This window comes from Osmerus mordax, chromosome 27 (genome assembly GCF_038355195.1).
Source record: "Osmerus mordax isolate fOsmMor3 chromosome 27, fOsmMor3.pri, whole genome shotgun sequence".
In the NCBI taxonomy this organism is placed as follows: Eukaryota; Metazoa; Chordata; class Actinopteri; order Osmeriformes; family Osmeridae; genus Osmerus; species Osmerus mordax.
This window is the reverse complement of record NC_090076.1, coordinates 4,484,981-4,505,346: the sequence shown is the minus strand read 5'-3', so window position 1 is coordinate 4,505,346 and position 20,366 is coordinate 4,484,981. Positions and strand designations below refer to the sequence as shown.

At 42.6% G+C, this 20,366-nt stretch overlaps 1 protein-coding gene across 1 annotated transcript; it reads right to left on the bottom strand.

Annotated features, from left to right (window-relative positions):
- Positions 1–125: 125 nt before the first annotated feature.
- Positions 126–9,916, bottom strand: mob3c (MOB kinase activator 3C). Its single transcript, XM_067230368.1, has 4 exons — positions 9,725–9,916; positions 1,791–2,399; positions 919–1,121; positions 126–259 (listed from the first exon to the last, which is right to left on the bottom strand). The coding sequence occupies exons 2-4, from the start codon at positions 2,206–2,208 to the stop codon at positions 230–232; spliced, it is 651 nt and encodes a 216-aa protein (XP_067086469.1). The 5' UTR covers positions 2,209–2,399; positions 9,725–9,916; the 3' UTR covers positions 126–229.
- Between the last annotated feature and the right edge of the window lie 10,450 nt (positions 9,917–20,366).

The window sequence follows — 20,366 nt, the reverse complement described above, 5'->3', positions numbered from 1 at the left end:
TTTTAAATAGCACCAAATAAAGATTCGGACAGTACTTCAGCTTATACCACTCACTTAAACATTTACAGTTTGTGAACAATGCAGTACTGCACAAAAGGGCATCCACTTCACACCAAAAAACACTCAAGTAAAAAAATTGTTCTTTGGTTTGAGTGTTGTTATTGAAGCTATTGCTCTGTTGAAGGGCTCAGGAATGCTAAAACGATGAAAACGCCATTGTCCAATATGTTTAGTTGCAGATCTTCTCTGTCATTGCTCTCTGATGGGACAAAAGATACAACAAATATAGACATCAGCATGACATCAGCAAGAAACAGACACACTATAATTGGCCCAACAGCTACTAAATGTTTCAGTAAGCAGGTGTTTCATTTGTGTTGTTAGGGCATGCATTAGAAAGCTGGATGTTCAGCATTGCTTATAGGCTTATGGAGACTGTTGTAAATTTGTGGCAACATAAGAAACACACAAGTATGTATATAATTTTACCCGTTTCATATACATTACGCAGGTAAATTAAGTCTTGAATAAGGAAAACATAGTAGGCTACATTTATTAGGGACTATTTTGGTCACCCAAAATGAGGAGTGCTCTGCCCAAATGGAGACGCTGTTATAATCGTGTTATAGTGGACATATTATAGTATGTAATAGTCATACAATAATCTTGTATCTTCTTCCTCTCCTTCCAAAAAATGCTCCCTTCTTTTTAAACTGACTAAACATGGACCTTTCATCCTCCTTTTCTCCACCTCAGCCCTGCTTTTACCTTTTGACCTCCCACCCCAACACACACACACACAATCTGTTTTCTTATCATCTCCACACCCATGCCACATTGCCTGTCATCCTCTGAATTTTCTTCTTTGTCAACCCTTTAACCGTACCGTCCTTCAACCCTTCAACCCCCCTCTCTTACCAGTGGCTCTAGCTCTGAGTGCTCAATGAGGCTAAACTCAGAGATGAAGTAATAATAGTGTTTGTAGCAGGTGTTGATGTGGGCTTCGGCCCCCATGCTGCAGATGCTGTCAAAATGGTGAATGTAGACGTGCACAAAGACCCGGAAGAGACGGCTCAGGATCTTCTTGCACACCTGCTGAAAGTTCTTGGGAAAAGGAACACCTACAACAGAATAAGAGGGAACCATCAGAGATTGGTAAACGAAGAAGGGACCTGTTGGGGCAAAACATATTGTTCTCATGGTATTGAATGAAATGTCCTTAGGTGTTTATCACGATTCTTTGATGAGGGACAGGGGTGACTTAACATAGTGTAAAATAGTTACGGAAAAGTGCTAATGAATAAGGCTAACATGGCCATGATTGATCAATGTATTTTAGGGAGGAGAGTTTAATATCTCTTCATGGGTCCCAAAGTCCCTGGCACCGGATTATATAATATAAACAAGGCCCCTCTTTCAATCTCATCTAAATGCCACTCGCATTGTTTCATTAACCTCTATTTGAACCAATGGACTATCAATTAAAAAGACATTGTTGGCAAGCATGGAACAGGATTGGCGGCTTTGTGTTCACATGATGTGTCTACATTAAGCTGCAGACTCTGGCATCCACTTCACGAGCATGAGTGCAATACTTGACTGTCTATGCTTTTCAGTCCGACAAAGTGAAGAGTTTCATCTACTGTAGACAAGGTCATGTATTCACACAACAGACACTATTTATATTCTTAAATCTACTGTTCATGAATAGTCAATGAATAATAGCCAACAATCATTCGTAACACATCTATTCCACCAAAAGGTTCAGTAAGGGATGTTCAGTCACACACCTACTCTGGTGGGGAATATGTCCTCATTGTTGATTAGTGTCTCAATCCAGTCCATAAGCAGGTTCATGTACTTCAGAGCTGGAAGCTTGGTGGGCTTCTTATATTCGCCCCCATCCTGCCACCGATACTCGTAACGAAGACCCCCGGACATGATAGGGCAGGTGCGCTCTGTGCAGAACTCGCTGACCGTACCGTAGATCAGGTTGATGCGGTTGAAGAAGTCTACTACGTGCACGGCAATCCAGTCGTTGATGCTCTCCCCCTCCGGTAGCTGAACCACCTTCCTCAAGTCCAGACCCGACTTAAGAGACGCCTGGGCTTTCTTGTACAGCTCAAAGCGCTGGGTTCCGGGTTCAAACCTCTTCCGAGGCCTGAACGTTTTATCTTTACTAAACACTTGTCCGAGACACAAAGCCATAGTGTCTTAATCGTGGACTTGAAGTTGAGGAATCTTTATAGTGTATGGTTTAAGGGTGTGTGTGTACTCTGTGAGCATTCATGTGGTTCCTGCAATTAAATTAGTCTGTTCTCATTGCCTAATTTGATCAATTTCCACCAACTTTTTAAGTTGAACTTTTTAGTGACAATGGATCCCAAAAAGGAACGACTCTGAAACAACAAAAGAAATTCAGAACAGGTCAGATGCTTTGTTTATTCATATCCACTCTGTGCCCAATTGATCAACATGTCAGATTCAGGCAATATCACTGGATCTGGAAACCATAACTGAAAAGTAAGAACACTGCGATTTTCATTTACAAAGGCAAATAAACACATCTGCTGACAAAAGTGGACCAACCAAAAGAAGACAAAACAAACTATGGAAGTGAATGAGATTTCATACTGCATATCTAGCTCTGTGTGTTATGTTAGACACCACAGCCATATGGTCCTGAAAATAGACATAATGTGATGAATTTGTGAAATCAGATTAGCAGAAACATTTAAAGGGAATTGAGTGACTGGGCGACTCTCAGAAGTCCAGAAACAGAATTTAAATGCCTCCTAGATCACACAGTGAGCTACTCTAAGACCCAGCACTATTTCCAACAACCATGGTCAGGGCCTAATGTATGCAGGTAAATTAGGTTAAAAAAAGATTTACAAGGGTAAAAGTGAACGTAAACGCGGAATATAGGCCTAGAATTTTATCTTCGAAACCAGATTTTTAAAAGCGAGGAAAATATTTGTATGCTTGCGCCTTTTGTCTGTGAGCTTAGCTCACTATCTCAATAATTATTTTGCACAATCACACTTTTGGCCTTTTTTCATCGCCATTGGGTGCAACATTCTTTTAGTGTCGCAAAAATCTCACCAGAAGTTGCTATTGGCCCTTTGAAATGTCGCTACAAGTTGCTAGATTACGTGATGACGTCATATATTGCGTCTACCTTTGTTGCATGTTATTATATTGCATATTATTACATATGTTACATGCAGTAGCAAACCGTGACTCTTAAACCTTGGCCCTCTGACCCCAATTACTCGTCCGAAAAAATACGATACAGCGTGCACACAGCATTCTGTCAGGGTTTGAGGGGTCACTGGGTTTCGTGGCAGCGCTCTTTCTGTCAGCAGCTTTTTCCTTCTCACCACCTGTTCCCTGTTTTGCGCTGATTACACCCCTTATAAATACCCTCTGTTTTCCCTCCTTCTTTGCCGAAGAGTTTTGTTATGTTTGAGACCAGTTCTAGACCCTGCGATACGCTCTTTGTTCCAGCCACGTTGAACCGCTGCCTTACCCTTCCCTGGACGTACTGGATTGCCTTCCCAATCTCGGACCCTGCCTTTCCTGACTACGTTTTTCGGACCATCCCTTTTTGAGTTACCTTCTACGGCTTGTTTTCTGTTTTTGTTCCAGAGCTTTGCTTGTGAGATTTCAGTTGTCCTTTAATAAACTTTCCGTTCCGCACTCCGCTTTTGGGTCCTCCTTGCAGCCAGCCGTGACAGCATTCGGCCTACATGAAATTGTGTTGGTCACTTCGCACTATTTCTTGCTCTTAAGACAGTGGAGATGGTTGTGGACTTCAGGAAGAATACAGCCCCACTCACCCCCATCACCCTGTGCGACTTCCCAGTCAACACTGTGGAGTCCTTCCGCTTCCTGGGCACCATCCTCACCCAGGACCTCAAGTGGGAACTGAACATCAGCTCCCTCACCAAAAAAGCCCAACAGAGGATGTACTTCCTACGGCAGCTGAAGAAATTCAACCTGCCAAAGACAATGATGGTGCACTTCTACACAGCCATCATTGAGTCCATCCTCACCTCTTCCATCACCATCTGGTACGCTGCTGCCACTGCCAAGGACAAGAGCAGACTGCAGCGTATCATCCGCACTGCTGAGAAGGGGATCGGCTGCAATCTGCCTTCCCTCGAGGACCTGCACACCTCAAGGACCCTGAGGCAAGCGAGGAAGATTGTGGCTGACCCCTCCCACCCTGGCCACTCCCTGTTTCAGCTACTCCCCTCCGGCAGAAGGCTGCGGTGCATCAGGACCAAAACCTTGCGCCATAAGAACAGTTTCTTTCCATCTGCTACTGGCCTCTTCAACAAGGCCAAGGACTCACACTGACATTCATTCATTTAACTATTATAAGTTCATCTAATGGCAATTAAAGTATGCATAAGCCACCTTATCTCAGTACCTGATTGCACTATGTTGACCATAGTCTGACCACACTATGTTGATATTTTATTTTATATTTAAATTGTTTTATTCTTAGATTGTTTATTTCTTAGAAATAGTTAAACTTTTGTACTTTTACTTAACCCTTGTGTTCTCTTCGGTCATTCTGACCCATCAGTCATTGTTACCCACCGTCGTATTGTGACAACTTTACCGCATACAAAAACAAAGTGAAGCATTTTCTTTTAACCGTTGGGCTGTCTCAGACCCTCCACATTGCGAAGGTTAAAAGAAAATGATTTTTATTTGTTTTTGTATTGGGTAAAATTGGGTAAACACAACGATGGTTCGTTGTGACCCGAAGGCAGCACAAGGGTTAATTTAAGATACGTATATGTTTAAGGTTTTGCACCTCACTGCCACAGTAAATTCCGTGTTTGTATAACATACATGGCGAATAAACCTAATTCTGATTCTGATTTGAGCCAGCCCTTGCGGCACTAGTGTGCATAGCCTCCAGATTGACTGGTCATTCTGCACAACACTATAACGTATAGAGCTCCGGACATCACGTGATTTTACTGTTTACGTCGCCATTTTGGCAGGAAAGTAATGGCAGAGAAACAGGCTCTGGTAGTGGCTAAAATGAACGGCGCCAGCACGGATTTCAACCTGTCCGAGTTCACTGCGCATTCAAAAAACATAGGCAGCTATAAAGCAAATCTTGATCGATTAAACATTAGTGATCCATATAATGCTGCCAGAGTTATTTTTACGACCTTTACGAGTGAAACGGAAGGCTTCCCTGACCTTAGGGAATTGGGCTAGTAATCAGAAGGTTGTCAGTTCGATAGCCACGCTATCTTCATTTTTTCACGTCGTTATTTCGTTCTTCAGTCAGTTTGACAGTATAACCTTCAAATGCATAATGCAACCCTTCTGGCTGCTTCTTTCTCAAGTAGCTTTTTCTTTTTTTCCATTAATACTCCAATTGATAATTATTAGTATAAGATTATAGGGCTTCAGAATGTTTTGGCAGTAATTAAGGTTTCAGTACCAAAAACGATTCAATGTGCAATGCATAATAGATTTTCATAGACATGAATAAATAGAATGAGATGGATCTAAAACATGTAACCTGTAATGTACTTTAAAATTATTTTGACTGTTTTTGCTGTATAATAATAGAAAACGTACATCCTACTCCAGAAGAAATGTATACCATTTTCTGTTTCTAAGCATACTTCTTAAAAGTATATAAAAAGTGAACTAAAAGTGTACTATCCATATTTTAGTATACTTATAGTATAGTACTTTAATATACTTCTTTTTTGTAAGGGTCGCTCTGGAGAAGAGCGTCTGCTAAATGACTAAATGTAAATGTAAAGCCATGGGTAGTTGTCAGGAATGATGGGGTTCTTCTCTCTGGGTCTTAGGAATCCTATAAAATGCTCTCCCTTTATCTTTTCCCCGATGGTTCAGGCATCCCGTCGCACAGCAGCTATCCACCAAGTTGAATCAACGTTTATTGAAATAGCAGACATCCCAACCTGCAGAGACTCATTTCCCGGACCTGCCGGGAGACTTGGGATGTCTGAAATAGGCAGCAAATTAAACTATGTATAATATGTATGTAAGTATATATGTATGTACACTGGCGCTCCACTTGGCTCTCCACTTTCCTGCAAAATGGCGATGACCGGTGCATGCTGGGATTGCGTGACGTCAACTCCCGGAGCTCTATAGGCTAGGGCTACAAAACAGTGGCACGGTGACCGGCAGCACGGCAGCCGAAACGTTTTTAAATAACATAGCCTACCTTTGATGAGCTTTGGTTTTCTGCACAAAATTAAGTTCTGGTGTAGGTCTTCCTTTGCCGATTAACTCAAAATTCTCATTAAAAGTTTACATTGAAAACGGCGCATGTAACAAATGTGAAACAATGTCCTCCACACTAGCGGGAACGTTACTCGCGGCTTCCATCGTGAAGTGAACGAACAAGCTAACGTTAGCTAGTTTATTAGCTTGTGATCGCGTTCCCCACACGGGCGGAACTAGAGGGAAGATATGATTGGTAAAAAAATAAATGAAATTAGTCTTTCATTGTATATGTACAATTAATCGTCCCTCTGTAAATTCATAGCTGGACCACCAATCACAGAGCTGCATAGCATTTTGCTCCCAACAACAGATGCAGCAAAAAATTCTGATAGGGTGACAAAAGGGAATTTTTTCATTTAACTCTTCACATTCCAACACAAACTGAATAGGCAGGATTTAAGGGTTTATTTCAGAAACATTGTCTTTACATTGTCAAATTATGAAAAAATTAATAAATAATGAGAACAGATTACTTTTAAAATATCTATTTTTCGAATATATTAGGCCCTGACAGTTCCCCACTGGTTACCAGTCATTTTGCTGTCGCTCGCGAAAACGTAGATTGCCAAAGTAGAAAGGTTGCTAGATTTGTCACTATAGCCACTGGATACGATCATTTTTGTGGCAAATGAAGGTCATTAAATCTAGCGACATGTCGCTAAATTGGCCACACTGTTTTATTTGACAACACGGAAGTGTTTCCCAACCGAAAGCAAAGCTAATTTTTCGTGCGGCAAGTAGGATATATTTTCACTTACAGTGCGTTCACACTGCAGCGGAGCAGGCGGCGCGCGGCGTCGGCTTCCAATTCATTTTCAATGAAACCAGGCGTTGACGCTCGCGTAGGGCATTGTGGGAAGGCGAGCGGAGCGTTGCAAGTTGGATTTTCTCAACTTTATGTAAATGAGGAGCGTGAAAACGCTAGCGTTGGCCAATCGGATTCGTTTCTTGTTTCTTGTAAACCGTTGGTCATGATAAACATTTCTAGGTTTCACAATTTCAAGATGGAGGAGAAACTTTTCGTATGTGTCTGCACACCCAGTTCTGTTCAGAACAAAGTTACTAATGTGACGAGCCTGAATTTAAAGATTACATTAAACTAATAATGCATGGTGCATGGTTGCCGATGTCGTCATTGTTCCTACTGTGTTTTTATAGCCTACTTTTAAATTCAGTCTCGTCACATTACGTGACTGTTCTGTGCCACTGCTAGCTCGCTAGCCCAGCCTACAAACGACTGGTTGAGTGACCGGTGGCGTAACATGTATTCTACTGTAATCTTGCACTAGTAAAATCTTGCACTTACATAAATGTTGTGTAAAAGTGGTATTTTGATCGATATTGTGAGTACATGAACCCAAATCTGCACGCTTGGCCATGACTACAACAGTGACCTTAGAGAACTACAACTCTGTATTAACTTGTCTAACACGCCCCCGTGCGTCGTGTACTGTGGGAAGGCAAGCGATGCAGAGCGTTAAAAAACGCTGCAGTGTGAACGCAGCGTTAGCGTTACTCGTGCGTTGATTCGCCTTTCTCTTCACGAGCTCACCGTTTTTTTCCCCCCTCGTCAACCATGTCTGAAATTACCACTAGGCCTATTATATAAAAAACATGAAGTTGTGTCGTATAGCAGAGGATGCCCACAGACAGATACAACAATCCTGGCTTCCATTTCTTCTTAAATGTCAGTATCTCAACATTAATAAACTTTTGCGACACAGCATCTTGTGAATTTCGCCCAGCGTGAATTTGCATTGACTTTACATGTAATCTTGCAGTGAGAAAAATTAGCTTTGCTTTCGGTGTGAACACAGCATTAGGGTTTTCCTACTACAATTAGCCTATCCTACAGTTATTTTGCTGCTGCTCAACAACAAAAACAGATTGACAAAGTAACGGAAAATGCAGATTTGTCGCTAGGGAAGTGAATAGTTGCGAAATCTAGACAAAGTAAATAGGCAACACTGGATTGACTGTGTCCAACTGAAGCAGGCACACGGTTCATTAGCCAATCAGTTAAGAGGATTCTGGTAAATGGAAATCGAAATGCTTATCCAAACATGTCAATTGTGGCACTGCACTCCGTTAGATTATAAAGAGGACATATGCTGAATATGAACTTTGAGTGTCCGGTTCTTAAGATGATCGTGGGAAACTAAATCCATTCTAATTTGTACACACACACACAGATTCCTATCATTATTACAGAGATACAATATTGACTGTGGCCGAGCATAAGAGTAACCATAACATCAGCCCTCATGGACCAAGGTGCAGACTTTTATTGTTTATGTGAATGACACAGGGAACACAGTGGATAAATGACATTAGCGATTAGCCACCTGCTAGATAAAGCGAATATCATTGCAGCGTCCTGAATTTAATTAGGGATTAAACCCTTTGAATGGGTTTGACATTCTCTCTTGAGTAATAAATGTTCCACACAAACATACAAGTGCATTTCTGGCTTCTGAAAAACAAAAACAAATCAACACTAATCTGAAAATGTTTAAGGGTATAGGCCTAATTATTATAACTGAAAGGTTATTTAGTATGGTTTCAAATATGACTAGACCAGTGGGAAAGGTTGAACAACTTCAAGGGATAAATGGGGAAGGGAGCTGGGTCTCTAAAGCGCTGTAAGAGTTACAACTACAAATTCTCAGTCACACATAGCCCTACCACACAAACAGTAGCTAGAGAATGAGGCACTGCAATTTCTGGATCGGAAACTGCAGCTGCCATCACTTCCAAGTTACTCTCAGTGGTGGTGGTGATGTGAGACTGCTGTATATCCGCATTTGTGTCACATGTCCCATTTCAACCAACTACTCTCAACTCTTCCTGGACTTGTTTCTCTGAAGCATGTGTGGTTAAACCCTTCAGATTTCTGTTCCGATGTGAAGAGACGTAGACATTGGATAAGCAGTTTTATCCTAGTTTTCACCTCTGGAGGGTTGTGTATGTTTGTGTTTGCGAGTGCTGGGATGTGTGTGTGTCGTGGTTTGTGGGTGAATGACTTAAAAAATCTTAATGTAAAGCAAGATCTTAGGAAAACTAAGCAGTCAAATCTGATGTTGCTGTGTTACAAAATCCAGAGGTCATTTGCAAAACTCACATATGTGGCAAAATTACTTTTCCTTTCATGACTAGACTCATGTCCCCACTACTTCATGTCCCCACAATGTCAATCTGAAGCATGTCTGATCACGCACTGGCATGGCCAACTGGAAAGCATACTTTTGTATTTTTTTTACATAGCATGCATACTTTCATACTATGGAATTTCCTCACTGGGGAGTAACAATAGCTCTTTAAGCATCCTACACAAAAGAGGAGGAGGGGAAAAAATTTACTTATACAAAGAAAACAGCACCAGAAATGTGCAACAAAGTAAGAAAATAGTTTTCTTCACCATTACCTGGCTAGGATCCCAGAGTGGAGGGCTTGGAATTCTGTGGAAAGTTGTGAGAACGCCAAAGAGAATCTCTCTTTTGCTGCCCTTGACTTTAAAATCCTTGAAGTTTACAATAAAAGCAGATCTGTTCACTTAGTTCCTCTGTAAGCTCCCTCCCAGTCAGACAGACGTAAAGGCTCCAACTTCACCAACCAACACTGCATAGGCTCAAAAAGTTAAGGAAAAAAGTTGTTTGGCTTCTCTTCCTGTAAATGATGTCATATCCTGACTTTGTCTGGTAGGCCCCTCTAGTCTCTGTGTGTCTATCTGTAACTGTCTATGTGCATGTCGGTGGGTGGGTGTGTACTTGAAGGACCTATAATTCTACAGAGGAGGTTCCTCTAGGGGCGGGAACATTTTCCCCCAGATCCTTACTACCACTCTTTTTTCTCTAATTTTCTTTATAAGAAAGGGTGTCGACTGCCTTATTAACAAGGCATTGTAGACATTGGGACGGTGTTAAGCAGAACAACCCCTTATATTACACATAAAAAGCCATTGCAGGAACAGACACTGGTTACTGTAAAAAACCCTGGGTAATTGTCAACGTCTTCCTCTTGGTTTGTTACTTATCTTAAGAGTACAGCCCGACTATTGTGAGGCTAATTATAGCATTTCCACAACAAACATGGCAAATTGAATCACTTTGAACCAACAAAAAGTGAGGGCAATATAGCATTTTGAATTCCAGAAAACAAACAACAGCATGCAACTAATCAAATTATTCATGGTATAAAACATTAGATGGAATCTATTGCAGTGATGAGGGACGTCCTTGATCGTTCTCCAACATCCATGTGGATAACGTTTATGTCAATATATTGTCTATTCTTCTCTATGGCTACTGAACCTGGACTGTTAGCTGACATCCAATTGACATTATAGCAGTAAATCCCATCTGTACCTTTGAGATAAAGCAGTGCTGACCCTGGCTGGAGGATGATAAACAGGGAGCCTGGTGGGGCAAAAGCAGGCCACAGATTCCCAGGAACGTGTGCGCCGTTATGGGACCGCCTCTATTATAGTTAAATAAATAAATAAATAAATACAGATAAGGTTTTAAGCACCATTCAAAGTACATGAGTACCTCCGGAATACGTACATAGTAATGCTAATTAAACAACCAAAATAGATGAAACAAACTAACAAAAAACATTGGAAAAAGAGTGTGGTTAACAGCCATGAGAACTTCTCATGAACTTTAGTGTCCTAAAGCAGCAAAAATAGAATGGCACCATGTGTAATAATAATACTCATTACACTATTCCCTTTGGGGGATCTTGATCGCCTACTCCCAAAATATAGACAATTCATCAAATGCCCTACCAGAGAAGGAAACACCCTGGATCACTGCTACTCTACAATCAGCAAAGCATACCATGCGGTCCCCCGAGCAGCACTGGGTCACTCTGACCACGCCATGGTCCACCTGATTCCTGCATACAGGCAGAAGCTAAAGCGCTGTAAGCCTGCTGTGAGGACATCAAAACAGTGGACCAGTGAAGCTATGGAGGATCTGCGGGCGTGCTTGGACTGCACTGACTGGGACATGTTCACGACTGCTACCAATAGTCTGGATGAGCTCACAGAGGCTGTGACATCATACATCAGCTTCTGTGGGGACTGCTGTATACCAACACGCACCAGGGTAAGCTACAACAACGACAAACCCTGGTTTACAGCTAAACTCAGAAGGTTGAGGTCAGAGAAAGAGGCCGCGTTTAGGAGTGGGGACAAAGACAGTTTCAAGGAGTCAAAGAACAGGTTTAGCAAGGCGGTGAGGGAGGCTAAACGACTGTACTCAGAGAGGCTAAAACACCAATTCTCTGCAAACGACTCTGCTTCTGTCTGGAGAGGGCTCAGGCAAATTACCAACTACAAGCCCAGAGCCCCCCACTCCACTAACAACTCCCGCCTGGCCAACGACCTGAATGAGTTCTACTGCAGATTTGAAAGACAATTGGACAGTCTTGAACTACCCCTTCCCACCCAGGAGGCCTCCCACCTCCCCCCCTCTACAGTGACGACTCTCTCCATTCAGGAGGGTGAAGTTAACAGACTTTTCAAGAGGCAGAACCCCCGCAAAGCAGCTGGGCCGGACTCTGTCTCTCCAGCCACCCTCAAGCACTGCGCTGACCAGCTGTCTCCAGTGTTTACCCACATCTTTAACACCTCCCTTGAGACATGCCATGTGCCAGCCTGTCTCAAGTCCTCCACCATCATCCCTGTGCCCAAAAAGCCAAGGCCAACAGGACATAATGACTACAGACCCGTCGCCCTGACCTCTGTGGTAATGAAGTCTTTCGAGCGCCTGGTGCTGGCACACCTTAAATCCATCACTGACCCTCTACTGGACCCCCTGCAGTTTGCCTACAGAGCCAACAGGTCTGTGGACGATGCAGTTAACATGGCCCTCCACTTCACCCTACAGCACCTGGACTCCCCAGCATCCTATGCTAGGATCCTGTTTGTGGACTTCAGCTCTGCCTTCAACACCATCATCCCTGCCCTGCTTCAGGACAAGCTCTCCCAGCTGAACGTGCCTGATTCCACCTGCAGGTGGATCACAGACTTCCTGTCTGACAGGAAGCAGTGCGTTAAGCTGGGAACACAAGTCTCTGACTCCCGGTCCATCAGCACCGGATCACCTCAGGGCTGCGTCCTTTCTCCTCTGCTCTTCTCCCTGTACACCAACAGTTGCACCTCCAGTCATCCGTCCGTCAAACTCCTGAAGTTTGCGGACGACACCACCCTTATTGGGCTCATCTCTGGTGGAGACGAGTCTGATTATAGGTGGGAAGCGGCCAACCTGGTGACCTGGTGCAGCCAGAACAACTTAGAGCTCAATGCTCTTAAGACAGTGGAGATGGTTGTGGACTTCAGGAGGAACACAGCCCCACTCACCCCCATCACCCTGTGTGACTCCCCAGTCAACACTGTGGAGTCCTTCCGCTTCCTGGGCACTATCCTCTCCCAGGACCTCAAGTGGGAACTGAACATCAGCTCCCTCATCAAGAAAGCACAACAGAGGATGTACTTCCTTCGGCAGCTGAAGAAGTTCAACCTGCCAAAGACAATGATGGTGCACTTCTACTCAGCCATCATTGAGTCCATCCTCACCTCCTCCATCACCGTCTGGTACGCTGCTGCCACTGCCAAGGACAAGAGCAGACTGCAGCGTATCATCCGTACTGCTGAGAAGGTGATTGGCTGCAATCTGCCTACCCTCGAGGACCTGCACACCTCGAGGACCCTGAGGCGAGCGAGGAAGATTGTGGCCGACTCCTCCCACCCTGGACACTCCCTGTTTCAGTCACTCCCCTCCGGCAGAAGGCTGCGGTCTATCAGGACCAATACCTCACGCCACAAAAACAGTTTCTTCCCTTCCGCTGTTGGCCTCTTCAACAAGGCCAAGGGACCACACTGACTCAAATGACTTATTGCTTAAAACACACTGCTTTTGCACTGCACCACAACATGGTATCTTGTACATTTGTATTTTTTGTAATATTTGTATTTTTGTATTTTTATATTGTAATTTACGGCAACTTATATTTATCCCACTTAGTACTGCTAGTTTATGTACCCTTAGTATAGTTAGTCCACATATTTAAATTTTAGGTATATGTTTATTGTATGCACCTTCCTGCCAAAGCAAATTCCTTGTCTGTGCAAACTTTCATGGCGAATAAATCCCTTTCTGATTCTGATTCTGATTCTGATTGTGCAAACTGAAGTAAAATGGTTCAGGGCTGGTTTGAATCTACCAATGTTATGCCATCTGCTGGACAGACATTCTTACTACACCAAACTTAGTTTTCTTTATTCCTTTATCCCTTCAACGTTAAAAGGGTAACTACACATCCCAATCTCAGTTTTGGCTGAGAATTTTTCATGAATGTTCATTTAGGGGCTTCCTTAAACACTCAGTGATACATGAACACGGTCAATAATCGTACTCATACCTCAAAGTACTAATAAAAAGTACTAACTAAAAGGCACTAATACGTCAATACATTTACATTTAGTCATTTAGCAGACGCTCTTATCCAGAGCGACTTACAGTAAGTACAAGGACATTCCCCCGAGGCAAGTAGGGTGAAGTGCCTTGCCCAAGGACACAACGTCATCTGGCACGACCGGGAATCGAACTGGCAACCTTCTGATTATGAGCATGACACACACTTTGTCCACATTGTCCAATGAAGAAGTTCAATATCTGCATTTTCCACATCCATCAGCAGTGGGCGCCCTTTTCAGTTGCGCCAGGGGACCAATTCCAAGGGGTCATGCCTATGTCTTGGTCAGGGACAGGGAAAGAGAGCAATCTATCCTATTCTGCATGTTTTTATGTTAGGATTGGAACATGTCCCAAAGACAATGTAACGGAGTGAGAACCTCGAGTTTCCTCGAGGCCACCCGCGTCAAAGAAGAGCGAGCTTTTCTTTGGCGTAGTTGGTAGTGGTCGCGCTTGGCAAGTCGGAGCGGTCGCGCGATATGCACCTTTCTCTTACAGAAATTACCATCGGACAGTCTCTCGCTCGCTCTAAATACAAAATCCCCAATTTCCGGGAGATTGTATAGCATTTGCGGGCGTCACGGAGCCGCTATTGAAATGCGGAGACTCCCGGAACTTCCGGGAGACTTGGGATGCCTGCTGCGTAATGTTAGGCTCTTCCCCGAAAGACAACTCCACCTTTTCCTAACCGCCATCATCCAGGTTCACCAGGAGGAGCCAGCAAAACACATGGTTGGAGAAAAGGAATACATAGGCACGGAAAGGTTCACGTTTGAACCATTCTCCATTTAAACGTTTTGATACAGGTGGGTAAACGTGGACTATTTACTAAATTTATAGTGATGGGACATTGTGCCCTTTTTTATAGTGAGCGCACAAGATTGAAGCCGTGCTTTTAGTTTGCGTGATCAACGGTAGGTACGGAGTTAAGACGGGCTTGTTTGAAAGTGTCGATCAAAACATGCATGAATACTGCACTATTATTTCACTTAAACTTGATTTGGCACCTCAGAGTTCTCCCACAATTAGTACCAACTTAAGCTCTGCCCACGGACGCTAGAAGTTACTGTGTCATCAATTGTTCTCGTACCGTTATAGTTTTTTTTTTTTTTTTTTATGAACAAGTGGATAGTCTTTTGAAATATTACAGTATATTTGTTTGTGTTGGTGCTGAAATTCGCACTGTTGCTAGTTTGGGTGTCCATTGCAAGGTAGAGGGAAGTGTGTAGAAGGCTGCTGCAAAGACCTTCCAACAATACCCTATTCTGACAATCCAGGTCTACCTGCCCTCAGTCAGGGCCTTTGGCGCCTCTCCCATTGCCTATCCATAATGAGGTTCCTTTTAACTGAATATATCTTTATTTTCATTTGAATGGATGTTAGTTTGATTATAAATGCCTTAAGATCGTCGGCGGGCTGGGTGGCTAACAGCTATAGACCTGTTTTATAGGAAAGGTAACCTTAAATGACTTATTTTGTGATCTGGCACTATATTAAAAATGTAAAATGTTTTTTGCAAAATTAACTTGACCTTCCAGGGGGGGCGGGGAGTGCTGTTGGGGGGGCGGGGTGCCCCTCTAATATAATGGTAGGGGAAACACTGAGACAGGCAATCCATTAACTCTGTGCCCTGTCACCCAGGAAAGCTTAGACGTTAGCTTAATTTGAGTCACTACATTTGGGTTTTCCTTCTTATCTGCTGGCATACCCAGCAGCAGGATAGTGCAGAGCCATCGAGAATGGACAAGGCAACTCTTAAAACATCAGCTGACATGTGTTATAAATTCTCCCGTGATATGCAGGAGAAATTCCTGGGAAAACAAAGTTAGAATCGACTGCATATTTCGGTGGAAAGTTCTCGATTTGGAGTCCATATTGAAAGGTTGGGGAGAGAGTGAGACCAGTGTTGAGTGTTACTGTAAAGATGAATGCAGACAGCCCTGTGTAGTCTGTCTGCTTCTAAAGGTCAGAGCTGTACTCCAGAACACCCCAATGTGCAGTCAGGCATAAGCACGTTGGTTGTTTTAGGCTAGACCCACCACATTCGAGTGCTGATTTAGAAGTTGTTTAGAATTTTTTAATTTTATTTCATATTTTATTTCTTGGAAATATACTGTGAGAATGTGCCTATGCCAGGGGTTTCCTGGAAAGGGTTTGTTTAGTTCAATAAGCAATGTTTGTACAAATTCTTATCCCATGATGCTAAAACCAGTTCTGAAACGAGTTGCTTGTAAGTTTTGCTGGCTTGCTTGGATTGTGAATAATAGTTTTTGTCTATAAAAAAACCTCATACATGCTATGTCTTTGAGTTGTGGTGTGACTCCACAGTCAATATATATTTTTTATTTTTGTTCTGTATTCAGCACTTTAGATTTGACATGATGCAATGGCTGAAATTGTGATCCCGCCCTTGGGTAACGCAACTGTCAAATAGGTCATGTTCCGGGCATTAGATTTTTTTTGAGGCTACCTCTGGTGCGTTCTGCCAAGGAGTAGACTTTACAAGTCATGGGTGGGGCAGGAGGGGAAAGATTGACGGATTAGAGCAGTGCTGCTCCTCCAAAATGGCTTCTTCATTAGCAATTTCTTACACTATTTCCAAAACCAAAGTTTGAAGAAAGTTCAACATTTCAATCAAACACATTTAATTTATAGAACGGTATGCCATCCATGTAAATTGCAAGGGCTTCCATTGCATAATTTTTCAGGTGATTCGCGATCCGAGAGGTTCGTCTATTGTTAGACTCAGGCTCAGCAGAGGATTCTTTTATATAGCAACATTTGAAACTAACCAGAGTGAAGCTCTGGATGGGTCGCTCATAGGAGACAGGGATTATCCATTAAAGACTTGGCTCATAACTCCATAATGTACTAAGCCCCCTTCTAAGACAATATACATTCAGTTATTGCTGTCAGCGTCTCAAGTTGTAATATTAAGACTATTTGGGGCATGAAAATGCCTTTCCAAATGGGGAGCACTTCAATACACTAACTTCTTTTTGTGGAATGTTGTGATCTGCACACTTTTACCATCCACTTGAATATTACAAAGGAGTGACAGAGAGAGAGAGAAGTGAACCGGTGGCAAACGACCTGGACATTGTACCTACAGCATGGGCAAATGGGGACATTAGCCAAAATACTTGGTGAGTGAACCCCCAAATGTCATTAGCAGAACAGCATGTAGGCAAATAATGTCCCAAAATTATTAAGATAAAGCAATAAAACAATTTTAATGATGGCATCGCCTTCCCCCAGCAAACACATCAGAAGTGATTGCAGTACCACGGGACTCTGGCTGGAGACCATGGCACGTTACTTTATTTGAAATGTATTGAGCTTCTGTCACACTTTAATTACAAAGAGTATGTTACCTTTACTTACTATCCTTGCCATGCAGCAACCAGGGGTCAGATGTCTGAGCAGGTAGGGAATCGGGCTATTAATCAGAAGGCTGCCGGTTCGATTCCTGGCCATGCTAAATGACGTTGTGTCCATGGGCAAGGCACTTCACCCTACTTGCCTCGAGGGAATGTCCCTGTACTTTCTGTAAGTCGCTCTGGATAAGAGTGTCTGCTAAATGTAATGTAAATGTAACCAAAAAAGATTGTCCAGAAGTAGAAGGTGAATATAATATTAGGTTTATTTCAGCCGTGGGGTTTGCATATAAAAAAAAGACATAGGTATAAGTTAAATCAATCTTTACATAAATGATAAGATAAAGGCTATAGTAAGTATAAAGTTGAGTAGAAGCTGCCTCCAATCAGCCACACCTGACCCCTCTATTCATCCCCCTCTCTGGGGACATTACTCTGCAGACCTGTAGAGGGTGCTGTAAACGCTAACATAAAAAAGGGTTTCTTTTGGCTCCAACATATACAGTACATACCTGAGGGACTCAACCTCCTGCCTCTATCCCCCTAACCTCTGTCTAAGGTCAATGAACCTGGCTTGCATTATTTAAGCACACTTGAGACCCCAGACTAGGATGCACTGACAGCCACTGCTAAATCCCTGCACGCTGTTCTCGACGTAATAATCCATGCTGGGTGTCTCTCCAAACTTTTTTTATTTTTGAGTAGGTGAACTTCCATCTCAACCGAGTGAATTCAGGTTGTCATAATCTCTGTATAGTTTTGCTCTTCTTTTCACACAACTCTCATTCGTATTGTTGGGCTCCTGATTGGTTGCTCAATTATGCTATTATTCTACCCACATGGTGAAGCCGGTCTTACCAACTTCCTAAGCAATTGCGGCCAATGACTGAGGATAAAGTGCAAATAGTTTGCTAAAATGTTAAGGCATTTTCATTGTCGCTGTCTAGTTTTGAGTTTAGGTTTTGCATTTGTCTTTGGAGTCTGTTGTCAATGTAAAACAATTTGGCAGGCATGAAAATTGAAATAATCAATCAGCAACATTGCAAAACTCATGGGCATGCCTAAATAAACATTGTGGTTTACTATTAACAGGAAAGACTGCAGAGCTTAACTATGAAAAATGACCAGTAGGCCAAGGAAGACCCCTATGTTGGATTACCGAAGGATACTTCCTGTTGGGATGAAAACCATCCAGGTTGTAGGCATATATTTATCCAAGTCTAGATAAACACAGTGACAAACCTCACTTTGCACAGTGTAATGCAAATCACTATTAAACTTGGAAAAACATTATGAAGGTAGTATATAGGTTACAAAATCCTGGGAGATCTGGAACACAGTTTTATGGAAGTAGAGATTGAGAAAAAAGGAAATGCACATGCTATGCTGCATAACATTACCTGTGTAATGGACACACTTCTCTTTATGGATGACATCACTGCTGATGCCAACAACAAATCAAAGGCTGAAGTGTACAGAAATATTTTATCTTCTCAGACAAAACCAAATACAACACCTCCAAACTTACTATTGCCCGAGTAACCATTTTTTGATGGCCACTAAGTGGTCATTTTTTGTCTGGCCAAGTCAATCATCCAATATGAATAATTGAGCATGTTTTTTTCATTCTGATATGGAAGGCAAAAACCCCTGAAAGAGAGCTGGAACTGGAGAGGCCAGAGTTGATTTACAGGCTGTTCTATTGAATGGATAAAAAGACTGGGAGGCTCTGGTCCGAGTCTTCACACTTTGGTGTCATATGCGGGTAAAGATTTCCACAGACATGTGCGTGCTGTGCTTGTGTATCCATTAGCACCCACACCCTGACACAGAAGCACGCTGGAGGACAAGGGCCAGGGCAACAGATAGTTCCGTGCTCCAGTCACCAGGAAACGCTGGAAGCAATCACATCTCAGTATGTGGCATGCTTACCTTGCATACTTTTAAAATGTGTTTTTCTAAAGCCTCTGAGATGTTGAGCCTCCTAGTAGCGTGCTTTTTTTTACATGTTAAGGATTCCATGCAGATTTACAGGATGCTGTGTTCTGCCATGTTAAACCACTTAAGTATATTTTCACTGCATACTTTTCTTAACCTCCTGAATGCCCCCTTGACTGCCATTCATTCAATGAAGTTCCAAACTTGGCAAATTTGAGTCACCTTGTAGGAATTTCAATACAATATTTACAAGTAACAAGGTTGACCGATTGTGTAATGCATTTACATGTACAGTATTTGTACAGTATTTGTCAACCCTGAAAAAGTAAGTGTTGATGATTACTGTAACTTGGTTGACAGTACATGTGGTTGACAGTCCCAAGGTTGACTTCGTTTTTTATTCAACCATTCTTGTATCATATAGGGTTTGGTAAGATCGGTCAGTGATAGAGCATTTGACTGCATATCAAAAGGTTGCATGTTAAAATCCCCCCTCCTGTACTGTACATCACGTTTGATCTGCAAAAGGAATGCTTTATGACATTTTTATAATTCCATTTTCATATCTCAAAGTTCTTACAAATCTGTATCTTAGTTATTCCGAATTCCAAATATGTTGCCTGCCCTCAGCGAGCACGCAAAGTTAGCAGCACAGACTCGCATAATAAAAATGTTCTCCATTCCGCATCACTACTCTTCCACAGATTTGTTGTGACCTCACTCCATTCGTTCACTTTGGATGAGAGTATGGAATGCCGAGCGCCTTTGATACCCATCACATTTCAGAGCTGTGCCAAATAGTTTTCTCCTTGGTTTCAGTGAGGGGAGATGTATTTACACTGCATTGTTCCCTTCAACGGACTCATCCTTCCGTACTCACTTTGACTCCTGTGCTTTTGATGTTTCTGAGAAGGAACAATGCTGTCACACCTGGGGATTACTTAAAAAATGTATATAAAGCTGGTGGCATAAACATGATCTATTTTCAGGAGGCATGTTTTGGTACTGCTGGAGAGAGATGGAGAGTGAGAGAACTGCCAGCCATAAACACACACACTCCTCTCAACCCTTGTCCCCTGGACTATACTGTGGTAACCGGTAAAACCAGCCCTTATTAGGTCCGAAATAATGGCAAAACATAAGAAACGTAAACAATGAGACGTCACTCCACTCACCTTAAAGAGTTTTTTTTTGTGGGTTGGAAATGCAAAAAAAAAAAGGCTGAATGAACTATTTTGGGCATGCACTTGCACAATAGCACCTAGAGTGGTAT